The following is a 15,284-nucleotide window of genomic DNA, read 5'->3' as shown; positions in this document are numbered from 1 at the left end:
GAAGCAGACGCGCCTCGTATTTTAGGTGGTAGCTCGAAGACGACGACGAGGACCCGTGCAGTGAACACGAGAGAACTCGCGCTGTTCGCTACTGCTAAGCTGTTACTGGACTGCTTATCCCTTTTTCAATTAAACCACATTAAGTTTATGGAGGTGGCTGAAATCTCTCAAGTCACCCTGGAGCTCCGCACTCGTACATTACCCACCAACACCACGAGTGACGTGGCCAACGCACCGACTGACACCATGGCTGCCCCTGTCACTTGCGCCGGCGTTCTCCGTCAGCGTGACCCGGCCCTCTTCATAGCGAACAGTGAACATGACGTTGAAGACTGGCTGTTCCCCTGTGAAAGTGTAAGCGCTCATAATAAGTGCGACGGCCCGGCGAAACTTAAGAACTTCATATTTCACCTTGATGGTGTTGCGAACCTGTGGCTCAAAAATCGTGAATATGACATCTCAAGTTGGTCTGCAATGTGGAAACATTTCACAGAAGTGTTTCGCCGCCCAACTGTCCGCAAGCTACGCGCCGAACAGAGTCTAAGCCAGCGGGCACAGCAGCCGGACGAGACTTTTCCACGCTATATTGAGAATGTATTGGATCTCTGCAGTCGTGTTAATCCAACTATGACGGAGGATAAGAAGATTAAACATATTCTCAAGGGGATTGAGGACGACGCCTTTCAAATTCTGCTTGCCGAGAGGGCAAGTGTCACCGTTATCTTCTACAGGTGTCAGAGTTTCCACGAATTCCGCCGCCAACACAATATCGCGGGCCAAAACGTCCCACAGGCTGACTCCGTCTCGTCCTTTGCAGTTGCCGCTTTTTCCCAGGCTTTCTCGTCGCGCAGAAAAATGGCACAGGCCAGACAACCGGTATATCTGCTTCGCCTGTGGAATCGCTGGTCCCATTGTGCGGCTTCTGTCGTCGTACCATGTCGTCTAGCGTTGGCGCCTTCAACCAGCTCCGCTACGCGCCGCAACATGGCGCCGAAACTCGTTCCCGAGGTTCCACTGACTTGACGCCGAGACCCTTTGATCTCGACCGCCATCCTCCTTCTCTACGTCAACAGTCGCGGTTACCGATGCGTCGTTGACCAGCTACTGTCGAGGGAGACTGATTAGCGCAGTTCTGGTAGCAAAAAATGCAATTTCGTCGAAATTTTTAATACCTCAGTTTTCGCCGCAGAATGTCATTGACGTCAATGTTAAAGGTGCACCGGCACAAGCCCTTGTCGATACCGGGGCGGCCGTTTCCATCATCCATGAAAATCTTTGTCGTAAGCTAAAAAACAAGCACTGCCGAGGGAGACTGATTAACGCAGTTCTGGTAGCAAGAAATGCAAGTTCGTCGAAATTTTTAAGACCTCAGTTTTCGCCGCAGAATGTCATTGACGTCAATGTTAAGGGCATGGCAATGAATCAAGGGCCACGCATGGCCAAAGAGTACCATGCCAGTGTTAATGGAGCTTGCAGTTGAGGTATGATTTCTATGAGGTTGATGTGACGTGGCTCTAAGGTGCCTTGAAAATAGTGGCTCTAAAGTGCGTGAAATCTATTTGTAATAGGATTATCGCGATGAAAAATAACGGGAACTATGAGCATTAAGTAGCATTGCGAGCTAATGATACGACGTACAAAATATGTCTGATGCTAACATTTGCTAGAGCACTCCTACCTCAATAGAGCCCTTGCAACACAAGGGCCTGCAGGCATGTGCTATGGGGCTTTTGCATTGCCCAGGGGGCGCTGCGAAAATGGTGCTAAAAAGCGCCCTCTGTCCTGAACTGGGTAGTACCAAGCTCGGTCGTGTGCTTCGGAAAGCACGTTTACAATATGGACCTGCCACTTTCGGTTTTGTTGTACCACGGCTTGCAGCGAATATCGGGCGCCGAATATATTTTCAGGGGTGGCACGCTGCGTAAAGGCAGTAAATTATGCAACGCCGAATACCTGTACGCCGTTCAAGAAATAAGCGGCGGAGTTTTAGCGCGGTGTCAATCGCAAGTGAAGCGAGTCGCGTACGAAGTTGAACTTCAGGTAAGGTTTGCACGCTGCTAGATTCAGGAGCACGAACACGAGGAAACGCTTGCTCTAAATGAATTCACAGCAGCGATAAGCAGACATCATGTGTACGGAACTGCTCGAGCGCACGATCGTACGCGCCGCAATGGCAGAGGTCTTTGGACATGCCGCGAAACGGCCGGCCTCCTGCAATCTTTGTTGACAGCATGCCGCCAGACAAGCAGTTAGGCCTGCACTGTAGTAGCGGTCATCTGTCCCTTTAGCAACTGAAAAATAACTGATGCAATGCGTATGAGCTCGCAGTAACGTACGTGCAAATCGCGCTGCAGCGCGTGCTCGTGCGCTGTTCGCTTGATGTAGCTTTTAATGACATCGCTCGAAAATCGACGTGCTGCAATCAATACTACCTTGCTGGGCTGCCTCAACGTACTGGCTTGAGGTCAAGAATGAGCACATTTAACTCTCTAACCTGTGCTGCTCGTAGTGCCGTAGTGAATTGCCACAGAATCAGCCCGACCATTTCTGCTCATTTGCACACACCTGGTCACTTCACCACTTCGCACCGGTCGAATTGTTAATTGTCGCTGTGGCCTGGTCTCGAATCGCGAATCACCAGCCATGCATGTTGCTATGTCGGTATGCCGTCGGGACCGTAGGTGCAAAAGACCGAATGTTATAACGCAGATACTCAAGCAAGCTTCCAGACAGGCGAAGCAGTCATGGCGCCAACTTTCGCTTACCCAGCGCGACGAACTGCAGCTATCCAGCGCGCCCGACGCTCCGCTTCGTGAGGCCTTGAACAAAAACGGTAGAATCTGATGTTGGGATTCAGGCCTTCTTGTTCATGGCAGCCCACGACGCAGAAGTAACGACGGTGACGCTTTTTCGAGGCTGAGCTAGGTCTCTCCGGATCGGCGTCGCCGATTCCTTCTGCTTCCAGCATTACGTCTCACGGAGAGTCCGTTTTGGTTAAACTATAGGCTGCGTGCGGCTAGCTCGCAGCGTGGTCGGCGTGGTTTGTGAGAAGTGACGAGCCTTTTCGCACTGGCAACAGGGCAGAAAAAAAGCGCGAATCAACGCAAAACTCGGGCCAGAAACGCGCCTCGCCACAGCCAGGGCTCAATACTACCCAAGCTGGTACTACCCAGATAACGTTTCGCGTACCGCCGCCAGGCGCCGCTACTATACCGCAAACTCCAGCGCAAGACGCCCATACAAACCATTATCGCGGCAGCATCCTCTCTGAAGAGGATGCGGTATGAATGCAGTTGGCTTATAACATGTAGGACAACATTATTTAATTAGTAATCTACGTAGTAATCTACGTAGGACAACATTAGTAATCTACGAGTGGCTTGGTGCTAAAAAGCGGTTCCTTACCAAGAAACATAGCCGGGTGAAGAGGAATATAATAAGGATATGGAAGAAGACAATGTTTCTTTCTCTCAGCTTCGGCTTCCCTACACACCAGGAGCACGTGGAGGACGGGGAGTTTCTCACCACATCTACCACAGGCTGGAGGTTCATTTCCATTAAGTAGAAAATTATGCTTACCCAATGTGTGCCCTAGTCTGAGACGACAGAATAGGACATCTGTTCGCCCTGATTTTGTTGCGGAGGGCCAAAAACCTAACTGTGCCTTTATCACGTGCAGTTTGTTATTTGTTTCTGCGTCCCACATGCGCTGCCAGTGGGTTCTCAGTTTCTTTCGTAAGAAAGGTTTCAGATCTGTGACAGGTACCGCAGCAGTAGCATTAACAACATGGGATGCAATTGACGTGGCCACCTGGTCTGCCAGAACGTTACCTTCGATTCGCCTATGGCCAGGTAGCCAGCATATAATGATATGCTGGTTAGATAAGCTTTACACAGCTCGGAATAAACTTCAATAAGTACGGCATCTTTATGTTTGCAAAGTGAGTCTGCAAACATATGCATATGCGGGGAGTCTGCATATGTAACTGCTTTTTGGAATTTTGATTTCCTTATATGCTCTACAGCCGACAGTAGCGCGTATGCGTCGACCGTAAAGATACTTCTTTCTGGATCTAGTGCGTCGGATTCCGAGAAGGATGGACCGACGGCGGCATAGGACACCCCGGCATTTGACTTTAAAGCATCTGTGTAGAATTCTGTGCACGAGTGCTTGTATTAAAGTTCTAGGAAACGCATTCGTATTTCGACCTATGGTGCGTGCTTCGTAATTTCTAGAAAGTATATGTCACATTCTGCCACCAGCCACTCCCAAGGAGGTAACAGGTTGGTTGGATGCATTAAGCGATGCGCGCGGAGTGGGGCATGCATTTCCATCGCTAAGCTCCTTCACACGCAGCCAGAAAGGCTGTCTTACGAAGCAAGATTGCAGAAAAGTGTAGCACACTTCGTATCGGAAACGGTATTAAAACATTGATATTCATGATTACAGTGCATTCTGAAAAAAATATGTATGTCGTGTGTTCTCTGCAAGTGGAGTGACCACTCATTTGATTCTGCGTACAAGCTTTCAGTCGGACTTGTCCTGAAAGCGCCAGTGGCTAAGCGGATAGCTAGATGGTTGACCCGGTTGAGCACCTTTGGCGCGCTCGGAGCGGCAGAGTTATATACGACGGCACCATAGTCCAATCGTGACCGAATTCGGCTATTATGAAAATTCATCAAACACTTCCTGTCGCCACTCCATGTTGTGTGGGATAGAAGTTTCTGTAAGTTCAGTGCTTTTATATATATATATATATATATATATATATATATATAATGTGTGGAACGAATGTAAGCCTTGGGTCAAATATAATACCTAGAAATTTATGCTTTTTGTTGACAGGTATTTGTTGTCCACACAGGTCTACACAGGGATCTGGAACCAGGCCTCTCTTTCTTGTAAAGAGATCACAAGAACTTTTGCGGGGGTTGATTTTGAATCCATTTTTGTCTGCCCACATGGACATCTTGTTTAAGCGCTGCAATACCTGTCTCACAATACACTGCGAGGTTGCAGGATTTGAAACCTATTTGTATGTCGTCTAGTAGACGGAATAAAAAATAGCTGGTGGTAATGATGTACGAAGAGTGTTCATCTTCACGACAAAGAGCGTGAACCTGAGCACGCCACCCTGTGGAACCCCGGTTTCATATATGAACGTACGCGACAGTGCATTACCTATTTTCACCCGAAAGGTATGGCTGTCTAGGTAGCTTTCTATAATGTTTAACATATTGCCGCGGATGCCCAGCACAGACAGGTTGCGCAGCATTCCGTACTGCCAAGTTGTATCGTACGCCTTTCCCATATCAAGAAACGCGGAAAAGCAGGATTGTTTATGGACGAAGGCATCGCATATGTTTTCTTAGATGTGCACTAGATGGTCAGTAGATCGCTCTTTACTGAAACCACATTGAAATGGGTCAAGCGTTTTGCTAGAATCTAGGCAATATAAGAGACGGCGATTGATCATTTCCACAAAGAGCTTACAAAGGCAGCTCGTAAGCACTACAGGGCGGTAGCTGGTCAGCAATGATGTATCTTTACCGTGCTTTAAAACAGGGATCCCTTGACAGTAAGGGATAAGAAAAGAGCAGATTGGGTGAGGGAACAAACGCGAGTTAATGACATCTTCGTTGAAATCAAGAAAACGAAATGGGCATGGGCATGACATGTAATGAGGAGGGAAAATAACCGATGGTCATTAAGGGTACGGACTGGATACAAAGGGAAGGGAAGCGTAGCAGGGGACGGCAGAAAGTAAGGTCAGCGGACGAGGTTAAGAAGATTGCAGGGGCAACATGGCCACAATTAGTACAGGACCGGGGTAGTTGGAGAAGTGTGGGAGAGGCCTTTGCCCTGCAGAGGGCGTAACCATGCTGATGATGACGAAAACAGGGATCACAATAGCTTCTTTCCATTTAGATGGGAGGTACACAGCAGCCCATATAGCAGTGAAAAGTGCGAGTAGCGTTACTTGAGTAACGCTGTGGAGATGTTTAAACATGTCGTACATGATCCTGTTATGTCCAGGTGCAGAGTTCTGACATGCAGCCAAGGCAGCTGTCAACTCGGCAATGTTATAAGGCAGGTTATAGGACTCATTCTGTCTGCATTTGCGGTTGATGGCCTCGCGTTCTGCTATTTGTCCTGTAGGAATGCCTTGGAATAATGATTAGAGCTGGAAATGCGCTCAAAATGTTCCCCAAGTGCGTCAACTTTATCTTCCAAGCTATTCCCTTCATGGTTAACTAGGGGCAACGGATAAATTTCATGTTCCTTTAGCCTTCGAAGCCCGTCCCATACCTTAGCCTCTTGAGTATATGAATTTATAACTGAAAGAAAGCTCTGCCATCTTGCCCTCTTTGCCTGTCGTCGCGTTTTCCTTTCCCGAGATTTAACCTGTTTAAATTCTACTAAATTTTCGGACGTAGGGCATTCACGTAGTTTTCTCCAAGTTTTATTTTGTCTTCTCCGTGCCTCTCTACAATCGTCATTACACCAGGAGACCAATCTTTTCAATGAAGTGCCACTTGTTTGAGGGATGAACTTATCTGCTTCGCCAATGATAAAAGCGGTAAAATATGATACGGCATGATCTATGCTAAAATCAGTAATTAAATCTGGTGACATGTAGGTGGATACCTCAAAGCATTTCCATTTAGCCTCGGCTCGTTTCCAGAAAGGAACACGCGGAGGGGAGTCACGTAGCGTTACCAGGTTTAGAGTTAATGGGAAGTGATTACTTCCAAATGAACTTTTAATTACAGACCATTATAAATCAGGGAAGACAGAAGCAGAGCCGATAGAGAGGGCTATATTTACGAGTATGAGTTATGATGTCGATTATAGTGCGTCAGTTCTTTCTTATTAAAGAGGAGCGCACTGAAGGTTAAAAGGAAGTTTTCACTGAGTCGACCTATCGAGTCGCATCGTGAGCCTCCCTACATCGTGCTATGAGCGTTAGTATCGCCCACGAGCATGCAAGTCTCGGGAAGCTGATAAATGAGGTTATAAAAGTCTGTTTTTTCGAGATGCTCGTTCAACGGTATATAAATGGAAGACACGGTGGAGCGCGTTTTCGCAAAATTCAGAGTTGTGTTCATGGGCACTGCATTTCGCACAGGTTTGACGGCCTCGGCAGCTGTGTGAACTGTAACCGAAACGTTGGCATTTGAAATATCTGAAGGGGTTGGGTACGTATGGCCAAACACGGAGCATGATGCACCCGGCCTCGATCAACTCCGGCAGGACACTTGAACCAAATGTGACTATTTGGTGTTTGGTCTCGATTTCTTTGCCACCCCTCCTTATCTTAATTCTTTTGACATTGACAACATTTTGCTCGCTGAAGCCCTCCAAGAGCTCAGCCTCTGTCAGCTGGAGCAAGTCATTGTCCGAGATAACGCCGCGGGTGGCGTTCATAGCACGGTGCGGGGATACTGTTACCTGGGGCTCCCCAAATGACACTAGATTCGGCAGTTTCTCATACTGATTCTGATCGCGGAGCTCCAAGAGGAGCTCACCACTTGCCATCCTTTAGGCCTTATAAGCTGGACCAAATACTTCAGTCGAAGACTTAGAAACAAGGAACGGAGAGATGGTTTGCACAGGTTTGTCTGACTTTTCAGAGTGAATAACGTGGAAACGGGGTAAGTTCTGAATTTGATGTCCAAAAAACTGAAAGACATCTTCGGTGCGCCCTCGTTTCTAAGGACGATCAGGGAGCTTAGGGAAAGCATTTTCCGTAAGTGTAGATGGTGTTTTCGGCAGCGATGCCAACCACCTACCATGGAGCCCAACATGGGGATGTGACAGAAGTTCCTGCAAGGGAAGCCCTGCCTACGCCAGCCATAATCGCTCCTATAACCAAAGACAGCATAACAAAGACTGGCTATCCACAGAAGGTTAACCCTTGCGGCCGGAAACACGGAAGTCAGAAGTGAAGGGAGGACAGGAAAGATTATACGTACGAGAGAAAGCCGAAGATTGGAGATGTATGTGTATGCGATCTCACTGGAACATTGATAAATGATAAGCTTTTGACACGCTTCGCAGCTGAAGCCACACGGCGCGTAAGGAGCGACTTTAAATAAACATCTGGCAATTTGGAAACGTTGCGAAGTTTGTATCATTCATTACATTTAATTAGTCAAACTCGGGAACAGCAGAAATGAGACTGTTTTGCGAAGCTGGTTCAGCATCTGGGCGTAAGTTGCAGTCGCGCCTTAGCTATAATGGACACCTTTCTGTTTGTGAGCTTATTGCTGTGCGATTCTGGACGTTGTATGCTGAAAGAAAAGGGAAGTTAGTAGCAGTTAGCTGTGTATTACTGTCTGATAAAGTGATGTGTGCGTTAAACAAGTAATACAAAAAAACCCTGATGATTTAAGCTCGCAGGCGGGAAACTATATGCTAAATATTTGACTACCTCTCATCCTGTAGAGCCTGAGTATAAAAGAGCAAAGAATGAGTTCGTCATCAGATATTATTTACCACACATTAAGTCACCGCGTCTGCTGTGAAAACGAAGTTTGTCCGCTTCATGTTTATAACAACTTCAAGTGAACAGCATGACGCGGCGTAGTTCCAGTATGCAATAAAATCATTCTTAAAACATTTCACGCCATCACAGTTAGCGCTTGTGATAACCTGCCGAAATTTCGCACAGCAAACTGAAATCAAAATAATATAAAAATAATATGTTTATGTATTAAGAGTTACGGAATGGATTCCAAGGGAAGGAAAGCGTAGCAGAGGGCGGCAGAAAGTTAGGTGGGCGGATGAAATTAAGAAGTTTGCAGGGACAACATGGCCACAATTAGCACATGACCGGGGTAGTTGGAGAAGTATGGGAGAGGCCTTTGCCCTGCAGTGGGCATAACCAGGCTGATGATGATGATGATGAATATGTTTATGAAAAATGATGGAAAAGATGATACCTTTTATTATAATTTGGAGACAGACACAACTTCGGCGCAGTGCTATCTTGAGGAACAGCTGCTCGCTACTTGTGGAATGGGCAGTTGAAAAAAGGGACAGTACCTACATTATATCACTATCTCTTCACAAGACACTGCATCGCAGCTATCAGAAAAGTTGCGTAAACGTTCACATCACGGAACGAAGAAAACGCCGTGGGCTTCGCAAGCACGGTGCTGGTTGGCTTGTATCGATGAATCAGCCACAACACAGGATAAGCATAAACAGCGGCAAAAATAGCTAGATTGCTGCTCTACAATACACGACCAAACACCTACATCGCTGTGACCGTACCACGCCGGCGTCGCAAAGGAAACTGATATCGATGGCGATGGTCTCCTTCTTTGCCTCGACTCGGCCCACTGTCAAATTTCTGTGCGTGCGCCAGATAGGCATGTGGCACTCTTTTCGTCCACCCGCTTTGCCTTGACCACGGCCGTACTGAAGCCCCTCTTTACACCGAACCACGCACACACCCCTAGCTTGCGAGGGTTGAATGACACCAAGACATTGATCACCTCTCGGTGACAGGTGTGGCGGGCCTTTGTGCGTGCATCCCCTTCTGGGGGACTGCACTTAGAGGGAGGAATGTACTTTATGACTGACGTTGACAAAAAACCTGACAAGACAGCCGGCTTAATTTTGTTGTGTAGGTAAGGGCAGTATAATTTCATTTTTCGAGCTAATTATGGTTTTCAAAACTGACTGTCTCCAAATGCAATGAAAATTGAAAAATAAGATCACACAGGGTAAATTATGTGGTTCTTCTAATTTGCACAAAAACATCTTTTAGCACTTGCCACTTTCAAAGACCAAAATTTGATTCATGGCGACCAGCGCAAAACAATGCTGAAAGCTATTGTAGGAGTACTTTTTAGTTAAATAGATGTCCGAGGCGTGCCGGGAGCCTAAATTGACCTTTAATTAAACAACCCTACGGCCGGGACAAAGCTGTGTAACTGGTGCGCGGATTGCACAGCACTCCGCTATTATCACACCGGTCAGTTGGTGCAGTGCCTTTAAAAAGATTAGTTCTAACAATTTCTTTAAACGTCTTAGTATTGCTCTCTCAACAATTCACCACCGACTTGGATTGGAACTGTGATTTAAAACAAAGAGCGTGATTGCTAAGTATGTCGTATATCGACAATAATGTGAGTTAGAAAAATTTATTAAAAACTCGCAAGTTACTTCCCATTACAAATATTTTTCGGTAACAGTACGAGTAGTTGACGTACTAAGGATACATGACCTTCAGGAAAAAAAAATTTTGATCATGTATATTAAAACATCCTTTACACAAAAGTAACAATCCTTTTGACGGAGTAATAAAGTTGTTATTTATATAAACATATTTAAATTATTCTTTATACCAAAGTAAGTAGAAATGCTTTTAACGGTATATGAACAAATGTTCTTTATACAAAAGTAAGAAGGAACCCTTTGAACGGTGTATTCAAAATATTCTTTATACAAAAGTATGAAGGAAGTGGTTTCAAAGGTGTATTTAAATCATTCTTTATACAAAAGTAAGAAAGAAGTGTTTTCGAACAAATATCACTAGAATGTAAATGTAGATAGACTGTCAGTAAAGTAAATAGAAAGTTGGCAGGAGTTCTAAATAATTTTAATAGGTATTTTTTGTAACGGACAGCATAATATTTTCTCTCCGTGTAAGTATAATGTCTAAATATTATGCTGAAGAAGACATCTGTACTCCGTTCTGTAATGCAACAATCCATAGATGAGTACAGCAATGTGACAAAGGTCAGAATATAGTGACACATCTCACTGAACGAAAGGGAAAGTTTATTGCCAAAATATATTGCTGTCACTCGAGTAAAAGCAAAGACAGCCTCGATATAACTAGGATGTGGTTCAAGCGAGCTCACCAACACGTTCAGCTGCCTGAAGCCACAGGAGGCAACGCACATAAGCTTGAGCGCATTGACAAAAAGTTAATGCTATATGTCGCTTACAAACATAAAAACCGATCAATCAAAGTTAATACCTGCGGTAGTTTTACTACCATATTCCATCTCCCCTCGTTACATATGATCGGTAAAATAATGCTAGTACAAATTCTGAGCCGCAACAAGACAAAACTCCCCAAGAACATTTTCCTAACATATCGATGCTTAGTGCGTGCTATTTTTGAAAATAAACATAGCTTTCAAGCAGGCTTCTCATCTCCTTCATTAATTGACTACGACAGCGAACGCCTACCGCTTTGAAAAATTTTCTGAAGACCGCTTTACACGAAGACACAAATTAAAGCATAGTGGCTTAGTAGACCTCTTGCAGACTTTTTCCTGTGTTCTCGGTCGCTGGGAAATTCAGCCAAAGGTGTCGTTTTTCCGCCTACTTGGTGCACAAAGATGTGCCGAAAACGGGCGTGCCGCAGTGTTTTCAACTATATAATCAGACTGAGAAGTAGACTTAGCCCGACTCCAGACCTACATTCTTTTCCGCTATGAACTCATGTCACAAGTGGACACGCGAATTGCCGCTGCTGCAGCGCCGGCCAGCGAGTACACGTCTGGCGCCTTCGCTTTTGCCGACCAGGCGCCGATCTTGACTCTCCGACCTCGATTGTCGTGCTCGCAGCCAAATCAGAAGCGTTGGTACGATAGCTGATAACCAAGACATCTACTTCTTACACGGTTCCCTAGTTCTACCTCGGTGCTCATCCCTTCTCGCAGCTAACCTGGTACACCGACCGTCCAGGGTCACGAACGTAAACTACGAGATTGCTTCTGCCACTCTCAATACGCTATGTGCCGTCGCTCCAATCACATAGTTCACGTCATTAAGCTCGAAGCTTACCGCCATTCTTCTGAACAGTATGGTTAGATGCGCCAGAACGGCGGTTCTAACGCTAGAGGTAGTACTAAGATGGTACTACAATGGACGGAGAAGACCCATCGCTTTAGCGTAGAGAAGACTGAGGACGTTGTTGTTCAGCGCATGAGCTGTCCATTCCTCGAAATGTAAATAAGTTCTGTAAAAGGTCCGAGCTTGTAATTTGCTTAAGAATAACGTTGTCATGGTTGGTTACCCGAGGCAGCGAATACTATCCATCGCCTTACGAGAACAGGTTCGATCTTTCTAAGCAGAAGTGGTATTGCGATTGCACCTATATTGCAATAAAGGCAAATAACTCATGGCAGCAAATACGTGTGTCTGTATGAATTTTCTAGGAGATGGGACCACTGTGCCTATAATGGTGTTCAAAGCTCGCAGCCATTCACTCTTAGATAATGTTGGCAAAGAGTACAGAAATACGAAAGATGCCTTACCAAAGGTTCACGCTTTCATTGAATCACAGGATGATTTCAACTGTTGGTGACGACAAAGCAGATTTAAGTGTTCTCGTTATTCGTGCTATGATCTGTTCTCTTCGTGAGACATGCTACAGTGCTTGATAAAGCCGTAATATTACGTCATACAATTGTCTTTCACCTGTGTGTTTTAAGTAGTGTATTTCTTAAATGAACTGACTAGCACATGAAGAAGTGCGGTAGATATATTAAAACATGGTAGCCTGGCTGTGACCAGTTCGTAAATGTCTTCAAAGATGGGTAGAGAAACACCATTGCTTGCATTTGCCTTGGGTGCGACGATACTTCCATCTTCCATCCTGTTGCCCGCTGTCGAGGAAAACTTCTGGTCGCCTAGTGCAGTTAAAAGTGCGTCATTTCAAGAACATATATTTGCTTTGGGTCGGAGCTTGCGGTGGCAGCAGCTCTGCAAGAAGAATAGAAAAGTAAAAGTTTGAAAACACGATTCATGTGACTTTTCATATATTTCACTTCTAGAAATTACTACAGTACCCTTTCTGCAGTCACGCTGGCGAGGCAGTACTGATTTAACAACAAAGTAGTTACCCTTATGTTCGGTATGAACGAAGAGAAAATGTTTTCTCGCCGTGAAAACGTAAATTGGCAGTCGCTGTAAACGAGCCACTGGGATCGTCGAGCTGTGTGTACGACACACCAGAATGCCTGTTGACAACTGCCACAGGAAAGTGCTTTGACGCATAACATCAAGTTTTCGTACTTTCGATATGCAAGCATCACTGCCTACGATGGCTTACATGTACGACCACATGGTGTCATGTACCAACAAAGATATGCTCAGGAATATTGCTAGGAATACAGCTTTCTCATTACTTTCTACAGCGTGACGCGGAACAGATGCAACCCGCGATTCGTATAACACATTTCAGTTACACTCACGGATACGACATCGACAGAACCACCGCGCACCTGCAGGTACGCACGGAAGGTGACCGAATGAGAGTGCGCGCGGTATATGCAGGGCTTAGCCCTAGAGAATTTCGGTCAAATTTAGTGTTATAACTTCTTTGTCCCAACAGCAGGTACCGATTTCAGTATATTTTCCAGCCATCCCGCGTTACCTGCTTACTCTAGAGTGTGGCGAATACTGAGCCTGGAACGGGCAGCGGAACACGGCACCCGCTCTGTCCTTAAATATCCATCGGTACAAGGAACGACTTTCTGTTCCTTTAGTGACCCGGTACAGAGTAGATATTGGACGCTACATATAGGCGTCTCTGGCACATGTGAGAAATCTAGTCGCAAACAACTTATACCTTTGCGTTAGACACGCAAGCGAAATTGGTATTGTGGAAGGAGCGGTTCGGGGCTGCGGCCAAACATCAATGTCGAGGGTTGCGTGGGAAAAAAGTCACAGTTTCGGCCGAAAGGCGAAGCATTGATTGCGACAGCAAAGTATTACACAGCAATACAAAGTAATGCTAGTAGTCTTATCGGCCGTATAAACTTGGAAACATTTGTTTACTAAATGAATAGCTAAGCATGTTGATCTAAATTAATTAATAAGCATGTTGTAAGCGCGCAAAAGCAAGCATGAACATATCACACTCGATGAGCGCGACCACTCTGTGTCCAAACACCGGTGTGAGCAAGCGCGGCCGCAGCAGCGAGCGAAATGACCTTCGTGCGGTCTGTCGATTCAATGCAAGAGCGTGGAGAACACGTGCGCACGCAGGTATGAGGCCTCTGTAGATCCCTTTCAAGATACGGCTAGCGAAGCCGTGCAAAGTACGCACTTGTTGGCGGAGTCGAAGCCGCCTCCCTCCCTCTCGTACTACCTCCTCGCTTTCGTCATATATAGCGAGCGACATTCAGCCAGGATCGTCAGTTCCTCTTGCGCCTGCGATTTGACTGAGCCGCGATCGTCGGCTTTTCTCTAGTGCTTCCATTGAAAGATCACGGCGACGGCTACGGTGAAGGTGACGGCAGAAATGCGTCTGGAGTGTTCATATATTTGATATCACAATAATAACAAATAATCTGAATTATAATTACGTAATGCATAATAATGTAAGACCCTATGCATATTCATCTCAAAATTAGTCGCCCTGTGGAGTAGTATTCGCGTTTTTTAGGGTTTGGGAAGAGTAATACGGCAAAGAAATAATCTCAAAATGCGCTAGATTGCACGTGGTGAGTTTTTCAAGCTCGTGTGACCTGCAAGGCACCTATAGCACAGAATAAAGGCGAGAAATAAGAAATGTCCCGCTGCAAATGAACGCGCTAGTCCCGAGACGTTAGCACTTCGATGAATACATCAACATATGTTGACAGCAGGCACCTCCAAGCCCTTGCCAGTGGCAGCTAGATTGGTTATCCACATAAGCTGCGCAATGAAGTGCTGCGATATAAATTCACCATAACAGTAAAAGCAAGTGCCTGCAAAGCACGGAGAAAGACCTCCCGCCTGGCCTCCGCTGCCAGGAGGCTGCGTTAAGGTCGGCGTGAGTGATGCACTGACCACAGCTACGGCCTGTAAATGGGCTTCCGATTATAAGGAAGCCTGCGGCGCCGCGAATTGTCCCTTTCCTCGCACGTCTACCGCACGTCTTGGATTTGTCCCAGACTACGCTGATAAAGGCGCCCCTACTTATCAAAATTAAGCACGGCTCCACACCCGAGCGGCCAAAGTGTCAAATGTGGACGTATGGTCTGCACCATCGATCCCTAATGGATTTGATGGGATGAACATAATAAACTATACATGTTCCATTGAGGGCATATGTAATGCGAACAGCGGAGTGCCTGTCTGAAGTCTAATTGAAGGTACGACGATGGCGATGATGTATGTGTTTATGGGATGCAAAGGCCGATGAGGGCCAAACAGCGCCAAGAAATGGTATGCTGTAGTAGATGCTAAGATCAATGACAAGAAGCATTTTATGACATCGCTGTAAAGCGGCCGATAAGTACTCGCTGTAAATCGCATAAAACGTTGT

The 15,284-nt window shown here is 46.0% G+C and overlaps 1 protein-coding gene across 1 annotated transcript in view; it reads right to left on the bottom strand.

Moving 5' to 3' along the window:
* Positions 1-12,494: 12,494 nt before the first annotated feature.
* Positions 12,495-15,284, bottom strand: part of LOC142587439 (organic cation transporter protein-like) — a 92,701-nt gene continuing 89,911 nt past the window's right edge. The window contains exon 11 of the mRNA XM_075698458.1: positions 12,495-12,733. Coding sequence (XP_075554573.1) covers positions 12,670-12,733 — 64 coding nt within the window. The 3' untranslated portion in view covers positions 12,495-12,669. The remainder of the gene's footprint in view (positions 12,734-15,284) is intronic.

Source organism: Dermacentor variabilis, chromosome 7, assembly GCF_050947875.1.
Source record: "Dermacentor variabilis isolate Ectoservices chromosome 7, ASM5094787v1, whole genome shotgun sequence".
Classification (NCBI taxonomy): domain Eukaryota; kingdom Metazoa; phylum Arthropoda; class Arachnida; order Ixodida; family Ixodidae; genus Dermacentor; species Dermacentor variabilis.
The sequence above is the reverse complement of the archived record's forward strand: the minus strand, read 5'-3'. Positions and strand labels throughout refer to the sequence as shown.